The sequence below is a fragment of the Drosophila simulans genome, chromosome 3L, assembly GCF_016746395.2.
Source record: "Drosophila simulans strain w501 chromosome 3L, Prin_Dsim_3.1, whole genome shotgun sequence".
In the NCBI taxonomy this organism is placed as follows: domain Eukaryota; kingdom Metazoa; phylum Arthropoda; class Insecta; order Diptera; family Drosophilidae; genus Drosophila; species Drosophila simulans.
Genome location: NC_052522.2, coordinates 7,779,306 through 7,799,183, shown reverse-complemented (window position 1 = coordinate 7,799,183; position 19,878 = coordinate 7,779,306). Strand labels below are relative to the sequence as shown.

Genomic DNA, 19,878 nt, shown 5'->3' with positions numbered 1-19,878 from the left:
TTCAAAACATTTTTTAAACAATAACCGCAAAAAAGTGAAAAACAAACCAAGGCACCCTTCATTATCATCATCATCAGATCCACTCATTAATCACAACATCACAACCGCACCCAAGTGAATTGCAGTTGATAATTGAGCAAATATTGATGTGCAAATAATTGGCATTAAATTGCGTTATCAATAAATAATTTTTACATTTCAGCAGCTACAAAGATACACAGATACGGATACTTCGTCCAGTTGTATCTACAAAGTGGCTGCCATTCCAATTGGCTGGCTCATTATGTTGACAGAGTTGTGGGCACAGCGAGTTCACTATACAAATGTAAATGTGTGAATGCAAATTATTACTGCACTTTGATATTTATTATTTGCATTTTATTTTCCACCCACCCAGAGCTCTTGGTTTCGTCTGGATTTTCTTCTTTTCGTGCAATGTTTTAAACAAACCCAGACGGGTCATCGTTGCCTGACCCCAATGATTACTAAATGATTGCCACATTTTCTAAGGAGGTCAATTAAAATGTTTACTTTTCGATTGCAAATTGAATGTTTCCCAACTAATTTACAGACTCGTAGAACTCAACTGCTGATTTTTCTATAATTTCATTCGTTTTATCAAGTGAAATAAATATTTTATAATATGGCGATGTAAAAAGTAAATTTCATTTATTTACACACAATTTTTAATGGCATTTTCGCATTGAGAAAATGACTTTTAAATGACTGCGAGTCCAGGAAGGAGCCCACCCCAAAAACTCCGCCCCAAATACCACTGATAAAGTTTATAATTGAGTTGTGTTTTTTCATTAAGTGCGCGAATTGATTTGCTTTTGTTATTGGCTCGCCAACGAAGCAAACTTATTAAAAACTGATAAACTCATTTCAGTTTTTCCCTTCCTCGTATTTCATTATTATTTTTAATTGGTATATATAAACCGTCAGAATTATGGGAATCATTAATGAGATAATGCCACCACCTGATAATCCTTGGTGTGGGGTTTAGAAAGGAAATTGTTTACTGAACGATTGCAAATTATTATTTTCATTAGACCACGTTAGAATACCATTTAGTTTCCGCTCGGCAAAGATTAGCGCTTTAAGGTTTTAGGGCCGTTTGATAACAATCAATGATTTTTGGTCATCATAAATCTTGCTGATAGTGCTGATGAAAATAAGATTTAAAGAGGTACAGAAGTTAGGGAGTTATTTTTGAATGAACTTACTTTCCGGTTTCTAAGTATGTTGTTTTGTTAATTATTTAGAAATTCTTAAGATATACTTCTGAAAACCTATTTCTATTTAGAAAATAATAAGTTCCTATACATGTGCAACAACTCTTGCTAAACGATTGCAGTTTAAGTTTATCTCAGTAATCACGCAATCTTAAAGCAACATGAACGCGATATCTTTATCTGTAGCTGTATCTTGTGTATATGTTTATAGCTTCTGTATCTGCATTGGACTGCCTCATTAGCCACAGCGCAAACAAATTTCCAAGCCGTTGCAGACCGAAAACCAGAGCCAAAACCGAAACCAAAACCCAACCAAGTCGAGGTGTTTGGAGTGGAGTGGATTGGAGTGGAATGGGTGCTTCTGTTTGCACACAGTTGAGATACATTTAGCTGCCGTTGCGACATCGCAGTTTTTTAACCTCTGCAGGGAGAACTTCCTGATATGTATATATGTACATATATAAATATGGGACCATATAGTGAGTGCGATGAAGCGCCAGACGATTGGAAGCGAAAGGTAAACGTGCACTTTCCGATAAGAAGGACGCACGAAAATCGCATTTTGATTTGTGCTCCTTATTTGATCAGATACTCGGGCTGAGATACAGATACACGGCACTGCTGTTTGCCTGCCAGTTTGTAATTGTTTGCATAAGTGCATTCAATTGCCAGATAATGATGGCTCCTCTGCCATCCTGCATACAATATCAATTCATTTGTATTTATAAAATATACGGATATATATATATATTTTTTTTTTTCGGCCTATTTGCCTTACCTTTTTTTGGTCTTGTTTGCGGCCACATAATTTACTATCTCCGCTTATCAATTCATATTTTATTTGTTCTCTTTCTCCGGTGATTTTCTTGAGGGTTCGAAAGACCCTTCTCCGTACTTCAGTTTTAATTTCTGCGCTGACGTCTATTATGATGGATTAATTTTCAATTATGAAAGAGTGTTCAAAATGAAAGGAATCGAATCGTTTCGAATCGCTTATCTTAGCTGCCTTCAATTTCGGACTTTCTTATCTGGCCGCTGCTCATATATCGCTAATAATCAATTTTCAATTAATTCAAAATCCCTTATCAGACGTCGCGCCCTCCTCACTTTTGCTACCCCCGATATTTATGAAGATGGAAAAATTATAAAAATTTGTTTAAAGCCGCTTAAATGGTCGTCACATCACTCGAAAAGTTAAGAATTTGAAGTTTGGAAGAAGTGTCGTAATCTAATCGCTGACGGCGCAGCGATTTAATTTATATAATCAACTTGTTTTCATAATTAAAAATATTAAAATTGTTTATTGAACACACACACAATTGAACTGATAGCGACCATATGCCCATTTGATTGGATTGGGTGCCTCTGCCTCCTTAGCGCTTATCTTGGCCTAATTGAAATTGCATTGAAATTGATTGATTTGCCCATAAACGTTTGACAAAATATCAAAGTTTCTTTCTTTCACACTGAAACCCACTCACTTCTTCACCCTTTCCTAATCGTTTTATTCGGTTTGGTTGATTTGTGGTAATAAAAAACAGGCCATTCCTGCCCAGATGCCAGCTCAATGGGCCAAAGGCTTCCAGCAGGGGTGTTGTAAATCACTTAAACCGAATCCGCCTGCCAATTGTGAATTTTATTCAAATGCGTCAGAAGGGTTCAATTAATCTGGAGAGGTGTGATTGGAGCAATAGATTGCCAAACTTGAGACCGTCTGGGGCGAAAATTTCGAAGCTCTTGAGAAGGAAAGCTGTTGTAAATATTACGTACTGAAGAATGGCAATTACTTGTGAATTTTTCTTAGACCAAAAAGTTAAGAATAAAAAAATATGGCACTTTTTTTTCTCATTCGTTGTAAAGCTTCCCCATCAATCCCCAATCACTCCACTCATCCCAAAATGTCACGTAGTCGTCGAAAATATGCGATTGCCCTTAGACATTCCCACGTTCCTAATTAGCCGCTTAGCCATAGACAAATGGCCAAAAACAATGCAATGCAAGCTGGGCAAATATGAAAAGTTTTTGAAAAACATTTAGCAAAGTCAATAAATCGCCGGAGATCCGGACTTAAATGAATAAGAGGCGCCTCGGGACAAACGACCAACGTATTAATCTCCATTAAAAGGGAATTTCTGTGAATTTATGATGGCGCCACCTAGCTTTCAAGATGTCTGTGCCACACCCCCCTCTCAACGCATCGACTACCTTACTTACGCATTGCGTATTTAACATTTTGCCAAAAACGAAATAATTCGAAAGTAAACAAATATGCCAAAAAAAAAGCAGACGATTGTATACCTTGGTATGCCCCTCCCTCAGATTCCCTCCTCCCCGAAAACCATCAGCGTCTTCGTCGGCGAGCCGAGTAAACATTTTAAGCTGCCAGCCCGAAAAACGCTAATGGGTAAACACAGATGCGGTTAAAGAGACGCCGGAGTCTTGAACTTTGCGGAGGAGTCTTGAAAACGCGATTTAAAGCGCGAAAATCCTTCAGAAACGGGTATGAAAATTATCATTTCCGGTAACTAACTAACGGTTAAATTGAATTTAGGTTTCCGGTAACTGTAACTGACAGTTAAAGTAAGTTAAGGTTACTGCTCTCGCAAACTTTTTGTTAAGGTTACTGGAATTCGAAAGTCAAGATTAACTTAAAGTGGTCATAATTTGCAATACCCATTATCTTTCGATCAGCAAGCTAATCAATTTAATTGATTTAGGGAGGAAACATTTAAACGTGGGTTAGCGCGGATAACCTGACCCGCCTGGAGTCACGGAAATAGCCACTTGAACCGGGCAAATCTCTCGATTAGCTGGTGTAATCAACCAAATTGGTGGCTTAATCGAGAGTTGCCAAGTGCGAATGGGCCCGAAGACGAGGCAGTGGTACTTTTGATTTATCAATAATTTGAGTTCAAACCGAGCTGCCTCCATTTATGGCGACCTTATCAAGATGTATTAAGCTCTAATCATAGACGTTGATTTACCAGGCCAAAGGCAGACCCAGTTCGCGCACCCAACCCTATAAATAAGCCATTACCAAGCCCATCGTATATTAGTAATAACAATTGCCATTTATCAACTGTTTTGAAATCGCCCTCTCGCACCTTTGCTATATGTTTGATTTGTGCACCCCGATAAGTTGGAATCGTGTGGTGATATTGTTAGTATGTGGTTGTTAAGGAGAGGCCCATGACAAATCTCCGGGTCCCGAAAACTTGAGAGGCCAATTGCTTCCGTATCTGAACGAAACTCATATTTTGTCATCGATTCCGGGGCAATGCGAAATTTCTGGCTAACTCCTTGTGATTCAATTATAATGAAAGTGATATAACTTGAGCACCTCGTTTCTTATAGACATGCTGTCACCTCTTCAATTTCTTTGTGGCCTTTTGATGATTATGATATATTCCGAATTGACGTAGGTTCAGTTCTTCCGGTTCGGACAACGCATACTTTTATGCCACCTACAGATAAATTTAACAGGAAAACTTTTTATTGATAATGAAATCATGGGTGTAATTATGAATTGTTTGCGTGTAATAATTATGAATCAAAAGTTCTATGAGTGTGTCAAGCTAAACTGAAAAATTACTTGCAATTTATGGCCCAACTTCCTTAATGAGCAAGAAAAGTGATTCAATTATTGATAGAGTAGAAAGTGGATTGTATTTTTTGCATTTAGTTTTTTGTGTTTATTTTTTATCAAAGCTAACATACCTTTTGGAAAGGGTATGCCAAACAAAATGGAGTCGAAGCGGCTTCTTTTGGAGTCGTTCAAAGTGATTTCCCTTCACCTGCAACACCTTCAAAGCCTCCATAGCCACTCACCTCAGCGCGCTGGCCAGGTGAACATAACTCACCACTTGATTTATGCAAATAAGCCACGTTTAATTATGACCATTAGCCACTGTTGAGCGGCTACCGTTTTGAGTCAATAGAGCGGCCCAAGGGGGCGGAAAAGGGGTGGCAAGTAGCTTTTAGTCGGTTTGCGTTTCAATTTCGCTTTGTTGTGAACAAACTCCGCCCCCCCACCTCCCTTGGGGAAGGGGTAAAGGGGGGAGATGGTGGGGCATGGGGGCTGTGAGACAATGATACCTGCCTTTAATGAGTTTTTTATTGACCCAAGCTATTGACCGAGTTATAAGACGAAGCGGCTGAAATGTGTGACTAATATCAAAGGGAATTCGCGGGCTAAATCCATTTAATCGATTCAAATGGGAAAACAATAATAATATAGATATACTATAGATAAAGATAAAGATAGATATAGATATTATTTTTAATAACCAAAAGAACATTTATACAAATAAATAGTTTTAATAAATGTTTTGGTTCCAAAAAGCAGGCTATGCAAACTTTCCTAATGTTTAAAAAACTCAAACCACTTTTGGTAGAAGTAGTTATTATTATGATATATAACTTTAGATCAAACTCCTCACATCGAAGAAGCATCCATATCTGTATAGCTTTACTTCTAGTCTTAGAGAAAATCCTCAACATGCGCTGGTTTTAGATTGTGCAACAAATCGGTGGTCTTAATTTACAACTAATTGTCATATGACCAACTAGTTATGGCAATCAAGCGGACTTAGTTATATGGCCGTGCCGTTCCGATACCATATAAAACCATATATATATTATATATTAAATCAGAGGGATTGCCATGGCGGTCTGACCATGGCGATAGAGTCAACTGTGGGCCGTCTAATTGCATGCTAACTGTACTTAAATATCTTTATAATTGACGCCACAGTGGGTGTCGTAAAAAGCACGTACCGCCATGGTCCGCGTAATACTAGTAGGTCTATTTGAGAAGGCCTTACCGCCCGGAGACACCGACACCCCCAATCAGACCCGCAACCCCCGCCGAGTGGACCCCACATCCCAACCACCCGCAATAAAAAGGTATTTATGTTATTTGTCAAGTTTATCGCAACAGTTGGAGAAGGGCGGGCGGCCAAGAATCGCTGGGGCCTAATTAAACCATGGGCTTTATCGTCTTGTAAAGATCGAAATTATTGCCACCGTTCCCGCTGCTATGTTATGCTATGCTTCCAGTTTACGACCCCCATTTTCCAACACCAGTAGCAGGCCCCCCAACAATCGCCCATCTATATAAAAAATATGTTTTTCCAATGCACATATATGTATGTACTGGGTATATATGAAAGCGTTACAGATTGCTCGTTGTGGTTTCTGTCTTTTGATTTGTTGATTTTGATAACTGCAACTTGTGGGGCTGCCTATAAAATTTATGGGAATTTTATTGCACTCGCAAGCCCCTTGGAAGGATTGGAAATGGAGATCTATATATAGGCACTATAAGCACACCGTTAAAACAATTCTATTATTAATTTTAAAAAATTATATTCATATTTTTAAATCATATATTATGATAAAACCAACTCAAATTTATACCCTTTCCTTTCTCCAGCTTTTTAAAACGCATTGTGATTGCAATGCAATGCGCTGGGCAAACAAAAAATCGAGTAAAGCCCAAAGCGGGGCAAACACAAACATCCGATGGGTTGGGCAGAGGATCGCCAGCGATCTCCGCCAGCCAACGTCATCATCTGCGTCTCCTTCAAACAGAAGCCAAATGAGCTTGTCGTGGAGCTATGCATAGTGCTGCCGGAAACTGACGGTTTCTTCAATCGAATGGCCAGAATGGCCAAGTGAGATGGAGTCCGCTTGAGCTGCAACTGTAGGGTTGGTGGAGGGCTGATCAAAAGGTCCGCTCGAGCGGATCTCTGTGGGTCAAGCAAACGCTTCGACTTAATCCAAAGTGGCTACTGAGTTGCCTCCCGTTCGACAGGTATGTAGATAGATCCCACCTCAAACGGAGTGCATTCTGCATTCTCAGCAAACACTTGTGGGCTACCGATCGTCCAGTGTCCCAATGTCCCAGTGTCCAATTGTCCAATCCAGTGGCCAGCGGTTCCAGTCGTTCCATCAATCTTTTGCGGCGGGCTGCTGTCAATCTCCTGCGGCAAATAAACTCGAGTGCCTCTCGCAGGCAAATAACCAATATTTGCTCTCGGATTATTAAGTGAGCCAGCATCCCATTCCGCTGTGCATTTCCAGTTCCCATCGGTGGTTCCTCCTCCTGCTTTCAGGTGGCTTGTTAACTGTTTGCTCGGGATGTTTAATCGCTTTAATGGTTAGGCAATTAAGAGTTCTTCGGAAAACGTCCCCAAATGCCAACTACTCCCTCTTCTTGTGCTGGAAATATTAATAAATTCTTTTGATATGCTCCGAAAGAAATTACATCCATTTCAGGTAACGTGAGTAATACTATAAACATTATTTTATGTAAAAAATATGAATGGTTTGTTTGCATTACCTATGATGACCTATTACCTTCTAAATGTATATAAAATGGGTTTTATAAACCAAATAACCAAATTAATGATAAAAACATTAAAAGATTGCTTAGTCTCGTTGCATATTTCAGTTCTCCCTTGATTTATTTCATGCTGATCGTTTCATGGAAATGTGTTGAACGATCGATTGACTCTTACAATAAATACAAAACCGTATGGTTAACTTTAAGAAAAACATTTTGCACCGCCGCCGCTAACTGCAGATGGGGATTTGGACCACCAGTAGAGTATAATGATGATGATGATTCCATCCGCAGTTCATTCGCAACGTGTACAGAGCAGACATTTATGAAATGTCGTTTAAAAGCAGGCTAAATGCAGCAGCTACTCTGATCGCCACATTCGAATGTCAAAAACTCGGCGGCTTCTTTGGCGCTTAAAAACTAAATTCAATGCGGGTGTTGATGGCACACACACGCGCACACACCTGCTCCGCGCGAAGCAACAACAACACTTGGGGCCGATTCACATGCTCATGCATGTGCTATGATCTTTGTTGTTGTTCCTGGGCAGAAGTGTCGCCGTGGCCAAAAAGTTTCTGTTTTTCTGCGTTCTATTCCTTGGACGCCATGTGTCCCACCAAGTTGCTGGTGATCTTCTCGATTTTCCTCAGATCCGGCATGTTCTCCGCTTTGTACTGCACACACTGTGGTTTAATAAAGTACAAATTTAAAAATTTGTTTTGCACTGATAATGGAATTGGGTGCAAACCTTAACGTTGTCCGTCATTTTTAGCAGAATGTGACCCTTGGAGTGCGCGTATTTCATGGTAAGTCGACAGTTCTGTGGATTGGCCAAGTACATGTTCTCGACGGCAATCTCGAAATCATCCCAGTTCTTAACAAAAACCATTTTTTATTTATACAAATGGAAATCCAGGCGAAATTATTAAAAACAACAACAGCAACTGGACGGCGTGACGTTGAAGCTATCGAAAAAATACCAAACCAAACTTATCGATAACGATAAGCTCAACAGCTGGAAGCCCCATTGTGAATGGCTTAGTATTTTTTCAAATATATGTTGACGGTTTTTCAATCAAGTGCCTTAAAACCTTGCTATATTTAATCTTTGCAAATTCGTAAAATTTTAGAAATAAATATGATTCATTTTAGTAAGATACGATGTAATAATTTGACAAACATTACTTAAGTGCGACCGTAAAACACAAAGTTAAAAATACCACTTCGCCATTCCGCTAGGTGATTGGTATTTTCCGGGTAACACAGTCACACCCACACCCACACATTGTAGCTGCGCTGCAAAGTGTTCCAATATTTATTGCAAAAATGGTGTGAAAGACCACTGATTCGCTTAAATTTAGTGCTCAATCGTAAGCAACGGATGGCCGCGAAGGCGTGGGCAGTGAAATTCGCGAGTAACATTGCTGAAAATACAACGAAAAGCAAACGCGAAAAACGATGAAATCTAGTCAATCAAATATTGTGAATGGATGGGAAAGAGAAGAAAGAGGGGCGCAAAACGAAAACGCAAATAAAAAGTGACACGCAGAAGCCAGCTAAAGTGCAGTTTATTCAAATATAATAGATATTTGTTCAAAATATAAATATATTCTCACAAATCATCATAGAAAGTGTCTGTGTGTGGTGTGTGCGTGAGTGTGGGAGTCTTTCTCTTTCTCTCTCCCTCTTTTCTCCCCCATCTACCTTGTTGTTGTTCTGGTGGGGTTGAAAAGCCATTGCCTGCATAACGGTTAACGCGTGACGTACGACCCATCAACAGCAGTCAAGTGCAGCACCCTACCGCCCCTCCCCCACCTAAAGAGAAGAGAGCACATCTCCTTTATAAAGAGAGGGATCCTCCGATCCACCCAAACACCATTCATCATGATGGACAACGATGATTCACTGCTCAACAATGGAGGACCACAGTCCGGAGCTGAAACCGTCTACGGCACCGAGGACAACAACATGGTCATGTCGGAGAAGGTACACAAAAGCCTCTTTCATCTTGTTCTACTGATAAGTAACCAGATCACTCGGTGTGGGAATAGTATAAGCTCACCGTTTAAGGCCATTTGTAAACTTGAGGTTTTTTTTTTCTTGAAAAAGTTTCAATAGCAGTCCATTGATAGTTTACAGCCAGGAAAATTCACTGTGATACCATTGACTAATTTATACTATTCACCGAATCATACGGGCGTTTCTGATTCTCCCTTAAATTTGATAACGCACAATGAGTAGGTTTAATCTGTTCTGGGTCTCTGCTCCTTACCATCCACATTCAGACCCACTCGTATCGTACAAGTAACACAAACACGAGATAATGAGGCTATAAAAGTGTTCCAAGCGGAAATACAATCGCAGGAATATGCCTTCTCTGCACATCATTCTTGCTCTCTTCGTATTTCATTCTCGTTTATATACCCTTAATTATGTAAAAACGCAGCCAACAATTGTTTATTATGCATCAGCTGACGTCTGTGGTCATTGACATTAAAGCTGGCGAAAAATAGCAGCCAAAAATGGGTAGAAAAAGAGAGTTAGAGAGCAAAAGAAGGGTAAGAAGCCGGGGACCAGAAATCAATAAAGTCAGTCAGTTGGCCCTCAAATTTTATGACCGCCTCACGCAATATTCTGCAGAGAAATAAATGCCATGTTATAAATTTTGTTAAACATCTCTTATCTGATAAGAAATTCTAGAACATAAAACAATAATTGTAGTTTTGGTGTTTTTAATTAACTGCATTTAACCATAAAGTATATTTATTTTTTCAAAATCAGTTTAATAAAATGGTATGACACCATAAATGCTTATCGATTTTTATAGCCCTAAACTCCATATATATATAGTATATTGTATTCCCCAACTGCCCCATCTGCAGTCTTGTTTATTTTTAATTTTCACCCCAATTCCCCGATTGATTTTGCACTTTATCAGCTTCGCTAGCTTTAATCGGTCTATGCAAATCAAATCAGGGGGGCCTCCCTCGCAATTTCGCACTCATATAAGTGTTATTTCGCTATCCTCACCCCGAAATGAGCTCATCAGGTTCCCCAATTCATGGTTCTTGGCGCACATGGTCGGCTGATAAGCTACCTGTTAATTGAGTAATGAGTTCAAACAGTCACTTTCAAGCGGGAAGCATTGCTGACACGCCGATAAAAACTTGTTTTTTAGCCCAACGAGCGCAGAAACCATTTGTGAAACAAGTCTGACCAAAAATGTTTGAATACTTAAGCTAGTTGGCCTTTTCGGTATGCCCAACCTTGGGCGTTTGACGTGTTTTTATTAGAGAATTACCGTCTCTTTCAATGTAAATGCCAAGAAATGCCGTGTAAAACTTAAAAACTAAATTTAACTCCAATTAAAATCATTTTTATCGTCCAATCGCATGGTTATTTTTTCTGGTATTTTTTTATTTTATTATCTTATTTAACACATTTATCGTAAATAATTTTGCACCAAACTCACTCATTCATCATGCACTTATTCATAAGACGGGTTTTATTTGCACATTTTTCATTTAATCAATTTGTTGAAAATTTTGTTTTTTATGTGTCCTTTACACCATGTTTTTGTTCTTTTCTTTCTCTTTCAGAATGAACAGGTTGTCAGCATCGTGAGTTATCAAAATTTTTCGTTTGTGGTCTATTTATTTTCTCTCCTATAATCTTTTTATTTGTTACACACATCTCGATACGTAAATTCACGATATATACATAATTGTTTAAACCATTTAGTTGAGTACCATTTTGCACGCTTTGCATTTGTTTTTAACTAACAATTAAAAGCTGAGAAGGTGTCCCCTTAACCTTTCTCGGTTCTATAATTTTCCGGAAATAATCGAGTTTCTTTACTTTGTTTTATACCCAAATGCATGCGTTTTTCATTCACATAAACTGCGGCCACAAACCGCAATTATGTTAAACGATTTAATGAAGTCATTAATTGGATGTTTCTTACTATCTCTACTTGATACTCTGTGTGATTATGTTGTTTCTTCAGTAAATAAAACCCTCTATGAAAGTGAAATAGCCTAGAAAAATTAAACCTATATTTATATAAAGGTTTGTACGGTTTTTGTCCCACCTCTACTAATCAATTGCACTTTGTTGTCCCCTTGATGCGCCAAAAACGAAGCACAAATCAAATGATGCAATTACTCTTCCAGGTCCAACAACTGGCGGGCAGTATTTATCAGGAATTCGAGCGGATGATCAATCGCTATGACGAGGATGTGGTGAAGAACCTGATGCCGCTGCTCGTGAACGTGCTGGAGTGCCTGGATGCCTCCTATCGCATCAATCAGGAGCAGGACGTGGAGGTGGAGCTGCTGCGTGAGGACAACGAGCAGCTGGTGACACAATATGAGCGGGAAAAGAGCGCCCGCAAGCAGTCCGAACAGAAGGTGAGCGAATTGGTTGTAGTCTAATCAAGTCACTGGCTTACATTCAATAAAATTATATGCCACCAGCTATTGGAAGCCGAGGATCTGGCCGAGCAGGAGAACAAGGAGCTAGCCACGCGCCTGGAATCGGTGGAGAGCATTGTGCGAATGCTGGAACTGAAGCACAAGAACAGTCTGGAGCACGCCAGTCGTTTGGAAGAGCGGGAGGCGGATCTCAAGAAGGTGAACCCCAATAATTTAAAACCAAAGGACAGACAGTAAATGTTTTGCTTGTCTATCTAACCAATTTAGGAATATAACAAACTGCACGAGCGGTACACAGAGCTGTTCAAGAACCATGTGGACTACATGGAGCGCACCAAGATGCTGATGGGCTCAACGCACTCCCAAATGAGCACCGCCTCCGAACGCATGGATGTGAGCCGAGCGAGACTGAATCCCGTCGCTCGCAGCTCAGGACCCGTTTCCTATGGCTTCGCCTCGCTGGAGAATTCGGTGATGCTGGACACGGAGACCATTTGCAGTGTGGGCAGCCAGTCGGATGACTCTGGTCCGCCCTCGCTGCAGAACGAGCTGGACAATCTCAGTGGGACGGTGGAGCGTGGAGCTGTCACCGATGCATTGCAGCAGCAGCACCAGGCCACCTCGCCTCAGAGTCCCGACAGCAGTCCCGTTGTGCCAAATGTGCCCACAAATGGTAGGTGTAGTTGGTGTTTTAAGAATAACTACCGTCTGCTTACTACTCATCCGCTGACCGTACTAATTTTTCCTCTCTTCTTTTGATTTTTGTGTTAACTCAACTAAATACAAAACACCGAAACTCCGAACAACCCAATCCAAACTCCCATACCCCAGTTGGTCGCTCGACTACCAAAAAGGAGCAGCGCTCGGATAACAATCTCTACCAAGAGCTGTCCTTCCAGGACAACGAGGAGAGTGAAGAGAATGAGATTGTCACAGGTGAGATGTTAGGCAAATGTTATTGGGACTACTCTATTGCACCATAAATGTTGTTAATCAAACTGGGATGGGTATGAGGATACTCAAAGCGTGAAGTTTTCAACTCCAACCCAAGTTAATCAAGCTGTACTAATTGCCAATATCCCGTTTCTTCCTTTTTGATTTGCCTGCCCGTGCAATAAACACCGCCCAACACGACATTGCTATACGTTCGTGGAACTATACTCCTTGTGACCGAACACTTTAGGCAGCTGGGTCCATCCTGGAGAGTATGCGTCCTCAGGTAGGTACCACACAAGCACTCAAGACCATCAACCACAGCAGCAAGAGCAAAGACAAGTACAAGAAACTCAGCCACAAGCGCCATATAATTCGTACATATATGGATTCATCTATATAACCTGTAAATACATCAAATATCATGCGAGATTCGACTGAAAAATCTGTTAAAAAAAAAGAAAAGACAAAAGATTTTAGGATCTTCACTAGCTGCGTATTGTGTGTGTATTCCCTTGTGATATCTGTTGGAAATTATGAGCTCGAAAGTGTGTCAGCCTGCTAAAGAGCATTAGCAAACTAGAAACATTTATTCAAATTTAGAAAAAGCAAATAAAATTTTATAACATCAACTCTAATTAAATTTCTCTTTCTTTTATGCCGAATTCTACTTGCCCAAATCCAAACCATTTCGTTTCCTCCCACAACACAAATATCAAATTCCTCTCGCAATTACTAAACACACTCCACAAAACAACTATATTTGCATTGTATTGATCCTTTGAAGCTAACGACAACTATTTTGGTAAGTTCAAAGTGCGCTGCAAACATCCACATATCTATCCATAATGTAGCTCCCAGTAGAATTAATTCATTACCCTCTCTTACTCTCGTAAGTAGATATTCCCCGAAATCGCTGAACATTTGAAAAAATGTATCTTTACTTTATTTTGGGTGCTTGGATGGACTTGAAACATCCTCCTTCGTTTGGATTTTGCCATATCATTTGGTTTTAGCTTCTCCATTAGTTTGGTAGTTTTTAGTTTATTTCTTGATATGGTTCTGGATTTATTCTATTTTAAGGAATGCAATATGTGGAGGTTGCCATTACCATTGATTCTCATTTATTTCACTTGTAACATATATTTGTAATTTCATTACTTACACTTGAGTTTCACTTGAACTTCCCAAACGCTTTTACACTTGTTTTGTCAATAAAAACCTATACAAATTACCAATTATTGATTAAGCTCTCAAACATTTTTCAGGCATGGGCAAGGAGGTTGAAAATCTTATCATGGAAAACAATGAGCTGCTGGCCACCAAGTAAGTGTCACTAATGATGTCCCCAATAGGGAATCAATTTCCTAGAAACCAATTATAACCATTTTCCACATCCTACAGAAATGCGCTCAATATTGTCAAGGATGATTTAATTGTCAAAGTGGATGAGCTCACTGGGGAGGTCGAAATCGTGCGCGAGGAGCTCAATGCCATGCAGCAATCGAGGACCAAGTTGAGGCAGCGCATCAGTGAGCTGGAGGATGAGCTGAAGAAGGCCAAGGAGCAGGTCAAGCAGCAAAGTATGTTCTACCAAATGTAGGGAATGTTTCCGTGTAATAACCACGTCATTTATGTCTCATTTTAGACACTGAGCAAGAGGAGAATGATGTGCCGCTGGCACAGCGCAAGAGATTCACCCGTGTGGAAATGGCCATGGTGCTAATGGAGCGCAATCAGTACAAGGAGCGTTTAATGGAGCTGCAGGAGGCAGTGCGTCTTACAGAAATACTCCGCGCCTCGCGTACCGTAGATAGTTTAGACAGAAAGTCCAAGCAGAGCATTTGGAAGTACTTTAGTAATCTTTTTACGTAAGTGTATTAGCAAAACTCCCAGAATGCCGTATATTAACTTGTTAACCTTTCACCCCCTGACAGCCCCTCCAACCGCCCAACGGAACGCGTTGCGGACGGTCTCGGAGGGGGGCCGATGTTTCGTCACACCGGCGGAGGAAGCCCTGCCCACAGCCATGGATCCCCTAGCCGAGGAAGTGGAGGTGGCGACAATCGCCTGGCCCTAACCAGCGGCCAGCCGCCCGTGCATCCGGCCAGCGCTGGTCTTGCCAACGCACTCATTATGCCGAAAGACTATGCCGAGGAAGGCAGTTCCGAGAGGATAAGTGCAAGGAGGCGGGAACAGTACCGCCAACTACGAGCCCATGTCCAAAAGGAGGATGGGCGGCTGCATGCCTACGGTTGGAGTCTGCCGATTAACAAGGCCAGCCAGGAGGCGAATCCCAACCGGCATTCAGGAGGTGTACCGGTACCCGTGTATTGTAATCCCCTGGCGGAGGCATCGCCCCACATGAAGGTGTTTTGTGCGGCAGGCGTTAACCTACACGGCGGCTTCACAAAGAATGGGCAATCACTGATACCTGCCAACTCACCATATGCTCCAAAATCTACGCTCAAGATAGCTGAGATAACCAGTCCCACGGCGGATCAGAGCATGGAGGCTTTGGACAGGCAGATGGCGAGGGTCAGCCTGGAGACGCTGGAGCCCGAGACGCAACTCAGTTCGTTCGTTTGGATATGCACAAGCACACATGCTGCCAGCACAGTCAGTGTGGTAGATGCCAATCAATCGGCCACTGTGCTCGATGCCTTTCCCATCTGCGCGTCGCATTTGCTTTGCATTGCCTCCGTGCAAGGAGCGATGGAGAGCGACTACGCCTTGCTGGAGCAATCGGAAGTGGTCAAGGCGGGCGAGATGCTGCAGCGACCGGGCGAGGGTGCTGAGCTATTGGGCAAAGTGGAGTTTGTGCGAGTGAAACCAAAGTCGGACGATGAGCAGAACAGCAATGCGAAGCAACAGCAGGAGGAGGAGGAGGCGAAGGAAGCCACAGAGAAATCCAACGAGCAGCTGCCGGCTGTGAGTGCCGAAGAGCCACTTGGCAATGTGGAGGCCATTAAAATACGCCAGCCACTGCCAGGAGCTCCCCAGCGATTGTCCACAGATGGCAACCAGACTAACAACAACAATAACAGCAGCAGCAATGTATTGTTTGCCACCAAATCGCTTAACCCCATACTGGAGACCAAGGATCGTGATGAACCGGCAATGAGCTCTGTAGGTCCCACAATGTGGCTGGGCGCCCAGGATGGCTGGCTGTACGTGCACAGCAGCGTGGGAAGGTGGCACGAGTGCCTGCACCGAGTTCTCCTCCCGGATGCTGTGCTAGCGATTGTACACGTAGAGGCGAGGGTCGTTGTGGCGCTGGCCAATGCCCAACTGGCTGTGTTCCGCCGCCAGACAGACGGCCAATGGGATCTGAATAGCTATCACCTGGTGACGCTCGGTGATCGCAACCATTCGATACGTTGCCTCTGTGTGGCTGGCGAGCGCATTTGGGCCGCTCACCGCAACAAGATCTTCATCGTGGACCCCGTATCGCTCAACATTGTGCATTCGCTGGACGCGCATCCGCGAAAGGAGAGCCAGGTGCGACAGATGGCGGCCACGGGAGCTGGTGTCTGGGTATCGATCAGGTGTGTAACTTCACCTTTCATGTTTGAGTGCTTCTAACTAAATGGCTTTCACTTCATTTAAGACTCGACTCCACGCTGCGGCTGTACAACACGCACACGTTCGAGCACAAGCAGGACGTGGACATTGAGCCGTACGTGTCCAAGATGCTCGGCACCGGCAAGCTGGGCTTTAGCTTCGTCCGCATCACCGCCCTAATGGTGTCCTGCAACCGGCTGTGGATCGGCACCAGTAACGGCGTGATCATCTCAGTGCCGCTGGCCGAAGTTCAGCCCAAGTCATCATGTAAGTCATGTAAAACGCTTTGTCTTAGAGCTACGGAGCTAATTACTTGTATATTTTTCCCTTTGACAGCCGATCCCCATGGTCAGATGCCGCTCTGTTGCATGGCCAACGCTCAACTTTCCTTCCACGGCCACCGGGATGCGGTCAAATTCTTCGTATCGGTGCCCATGCTGCAGCAGCCCAATCTCAATGGTGGACTGACCTTCACCAACAAGCGACCCGATATGCTGGTCATGTGCGGCGGCGAGGGCTACATCGATTTTCGCATAAGTAAGTGGCCACCACCGAGTCCGCCGGATGAAACGGATTGGGCAGCGAAGCTCTGAGCCGTGTATAACCATTCCATATTCCATCCCATCTGCAGGACATGATAAGTTTGATGCTAGTGATAATGCAGCGCACTTGATAGTTTGGAAAGTCGATACGTAAGCTTTGATTTCTTTTTGATTTTGATTGCATTGCTTCTTTTAGTTTTCTTTATTTTGTTAAATGCTTAGTTTTTGATTATTTAATTGTTTTTGTCCTTACCTAATTTGTTTTCTTTTGATTTGTTTTGCCTTCAATGCGATTTAATTGTGCGATTTCTGCCCCACACCTAGAACGTTCAATCTGTAGCAGGATGGTGGGTCCAACAAGTGGATTGCAGCATTTCTCTCAGCCGTGACCTGAACTGAACTAGCCCACTAAGCAGGTTTACGCAAGTCCCCATTTTAATTTAATTTATGTTTTTCCTTACTGTTCCAATCGGCACCAGTTTTACTGCTCACGCAGTGCGTTTCAAGGCTAAAAGACTGATTTTTAAATGGTCTTTCGGTTCTGAAGCATTATACATATATCTATGGTCTAAGCACGTGAAACTATTTTTTCGCACAAAAACCATGCACCAGAATTAATCTATTGGTGTACCGTGTCCCTTGTCCAAAACATTAACTAAAGTCACCATATTTTTGTGTTCAGGGTTGTATACTTGTAGAAATCCTATAAAATACTCTTAAATCGGGTATATGAATCATTTTAAAGTATTTTATATTTTCTTAACAATATAATTTAATTTATTTTATTTATATTATTATTGAAATGTACTCTTATTTCCAAAAGACTTGTGTACAAACTATAAACAACTTGTGCAAAGTTCACCAAAACGCTTACTAAAACTTGAAACTAAAGACTTTGCCAACTGTAGTGTGGCCTGTATAAACTTTGTAAATGATCGAAGTCTAGTAATATAGCCTTTACTCTGGCATTGCAGCACTAATTCATCTTTCACATAGGATATTTTTGTGCACAGCAGCTGAAACTTTAATAACTAATGCAAATGAATGGACTCTTTACAGATGATAACGACATGGAAAACAGTATTCAACTGGAACCAAACCAAACGATCGAGAATCGAGGCGATAAGAGTTACTTGATCGTGTGGCACGTTAGTCAGCGTTAAAACCGATGCTTTGGTCTAAGTGCAAATGAATATTAATAGCAGTTATATGAATGCATACGTGTATTATCTTATAATTCGATGTGCAACTACACAACTGCAGGCTAGCGAAAAGATTACCTTAAACTTTAGTATTTATCTAACTAACCTACCTTAAAAACTACCACGATGACAAAATGGGTTCTATAAAATAATTTAGTTAAACAATTTTTAAATTTGAGCCGTGAGGCTGCTCCAATTGATTCTTATTGCTTCAGTTAAACCAAAAAGGAAAACCTGCAAATTTATTTGTCAGTGATAGCCAGCTAAATATTTCAAAGTATATACAAATATACATATACATATACTACTATATATATTTAAAATAGAGTGTAATAAGATTGAAATTTGTAAATTTTATGCGCTCTCCTGGCAGCAAGTTATGTATTTTGCATAGACACGACAACACCACATTTACTTTTAAATATAGATATATCTAAATCAGATATAAGAAAGTGCGCCTTGTCAAGGGAATTTCAGCGTGATTCTTTGTCCAAATATGTAGTAGAATCTTAATTTCATGTATCTATATTTTTATTTTTATTTAACTGTAAAGTGCGATCATGATGAGCAATTTATATTTAGTTATTTTGTTAAATAATTTTAAACGTTAGCTAAAAATTTTACCCCCTTTACTTTCATTGTTATTCATTTGTTTCGTAAGCCTATGTTTAGAAATAAAACAAATCTGACCAAAATTCATGCTTTTCCATCACATACAAAATTACATCGCTATTTTAAAAGAAAATTCTTATGGCTCATATTCAGTGATATTTTCTGTTTAGCAATGGCGTGACATGAAAAACGAAAGTTAATATATTATTCATACGTATTAGCTTTGGCTTGACTTGTAAAAGCAAATCATAATAACAAAAAATAAATTCAAAAAAATGTCGAAAATTATTTACTGTAAATAAAGACTCACAAAATAGCAAATGTATTCAAGTTATTATATGAATCTAGGGAAGAACAAATATTACAGCGTTATTTTGGTAAGTGTTATTAAATACTTAACTCGGTTTTTTTAAAAAACGATTTATGAAAAAAATTTTAATTTAAAAACCAAAGCACTTTAAAATAATTTGGTATTTTGTTTTTCAAACTATTAATTTAAAAGTATTTTCACTAGTTGGGCACACTGGACTTCAAAATAGGGGAGCCCCATAAAAAAGCTTACATACATACATACATCTTATCTTGTTAAAGTGCGGATTCCTAAAATGATTCATCCCGTTTATTGCACTGATTACTTGAATGTACTGAGAACTTGATTTCCAATTTGTCTGTTCTTAAAATTGACAAAGAAGGTAATAAATGCAATGACAAAGTGCGCATTTGGAAAACCTCAAAGCTTGCATAAAAAATATATTCATGTTATAACGCTCTTTACATCACAGACTTAAAGGATATACCAGTTTCGTTGTTTTTAATTATGCATGTAACAGGTAGATGGACTTTATAAAGTATGTACATAATTCTTGATCAGGTCTTGATGTTTTTCCATTTGTTCGCTTGCCAATTTCTATAGATAGGCGCCACGAATTTCCACGCCCACTTTCGCTATACCATAGTCGAGGAAATCGACTATATCCCATGCTAATGTCTACACATTTTAACATATTTAAC

The 19,878-nt window shown here is 40.7% G+C and overlaps 2 protein-coding genes across 12 annotated transcripts; one reads left to right on the top strand and one right to left on the bottom strand.

Annotated features, from left to right (window-relative positions):
* Positions 1-7,671: 7,671 nt before the first annotated feature.
* LOC6737190 (signal recognition particle 9 kDa protein) lies at positions 7,672-8,569 on the bottom strand. Its single transcript, XM_002084000.4, has 2 exons — positions 8,330-8,569; positions 7,672-8,264 (listed from the first exon to the last, which is right to left on the bottom strand). Exons 1-2 carry the CDS (start codon positions 8,468-8,470, stop codon positions 8,172-8,174), a joined length of 234 nt encoding a protein of 77 aa, XP_002084036.1. The 5' UTR covers positions 8,471-8,569; the 3' UTR covers positions 7,672-8,171.
* A 236-nt stretch (positions 8,570-8,805) lies between these two features.
* Positions 8,806-19,188, top strand: LOC6737189 (JNK-interacting protein 3). 11 transcript variants are annotated; one of them, XR_001599769.3, is made up of 17 exons: positions 8,806-9,567; positions 11,181-11,201; positions 11,754-11,990; positions 12,057-12,212; positions 12,282-12,687; positions 12,846-12,950; positions 13,198-13,233; positions 13,735-13,752; positions 14,216-14,273; positions 14,352-14,530; positions 14,596-14,818; positions 14,885-16,495; positions 16,558-16,778; positions 16,848-17,048; positions 17,143-17,203; positions 17,378-17,469; positions 18,113-19,188. XR_001599769.3 is itself a non-coding variant. In XM_016169983.3 (16 exons), exons 1-16 carry the CDS (start codon positions 9,466-9,468, stop codon positions 18,114-18,116), a joined length of 3,639 nt encoding a protein of 1,212 aa, XP_016030893.1. In that variant the 5' UTR covers positions 8,806-9,465; the 3' UTR covers positions 18,117-19,188. The 11 variants fall into 11 exon arrangements, 7 of the variants coding, with proteins under 7 accessions (XP_016030893.1, XP_016030892.1, XP_002084035.2 ...); XR_005543875.2 differs by having other exon boundaries at positions 17,378-17,475; XM_016169983.3 differs by lacking the exon at positions 17,378-17,469.
* The last annotated feature ends 690 nt before the right edge of the window (positions 19,189-19,878 follow it).

What these genes read in the sequence shown, in the direction of transcription:
- LOC6737190 (XM_002084000.4), bottom strand. Translation starts at nt 8,470, where the DNA reads ATGGTTTTTGTTAAGAACTGGGATGATTTCGAGATTGCCGTCGAGAAC. An exon ending in AAATGACGGACAACGTTAAG is followed by an intron (nt 8,265 to 8,329) that starts GTTTGCACCCAA and finishes ATTAAACCACAG; the next exon opens with TGTGTGCAGTACAAAGCGGA.
- LOC6737189 (XM_002083999.4), top strand. Translation starts at nt 9,466, where the DNA reads ATGATGGACAACGATGATTCACTGCTCAACAATGGAGGACCACAGTCC. An exon ending in GCCAAATGTGCCCACAAATG is followed by an intron (nt 12,688 to 12,845) that starts GTAGGTGTAGTT and finishes CCCATACCCCAG; the next exon opens with TTGGTCGCTCGACTACCAAA. An exon ending in AATGAGCTGCTGGCCACCAA is followed by an intron (nt 14,274 to 14,351) that starts GTAAGTGTCACT and finishes CACATCCTACAG; the next exon opens with AAATGCGCTCAATATTGTCA.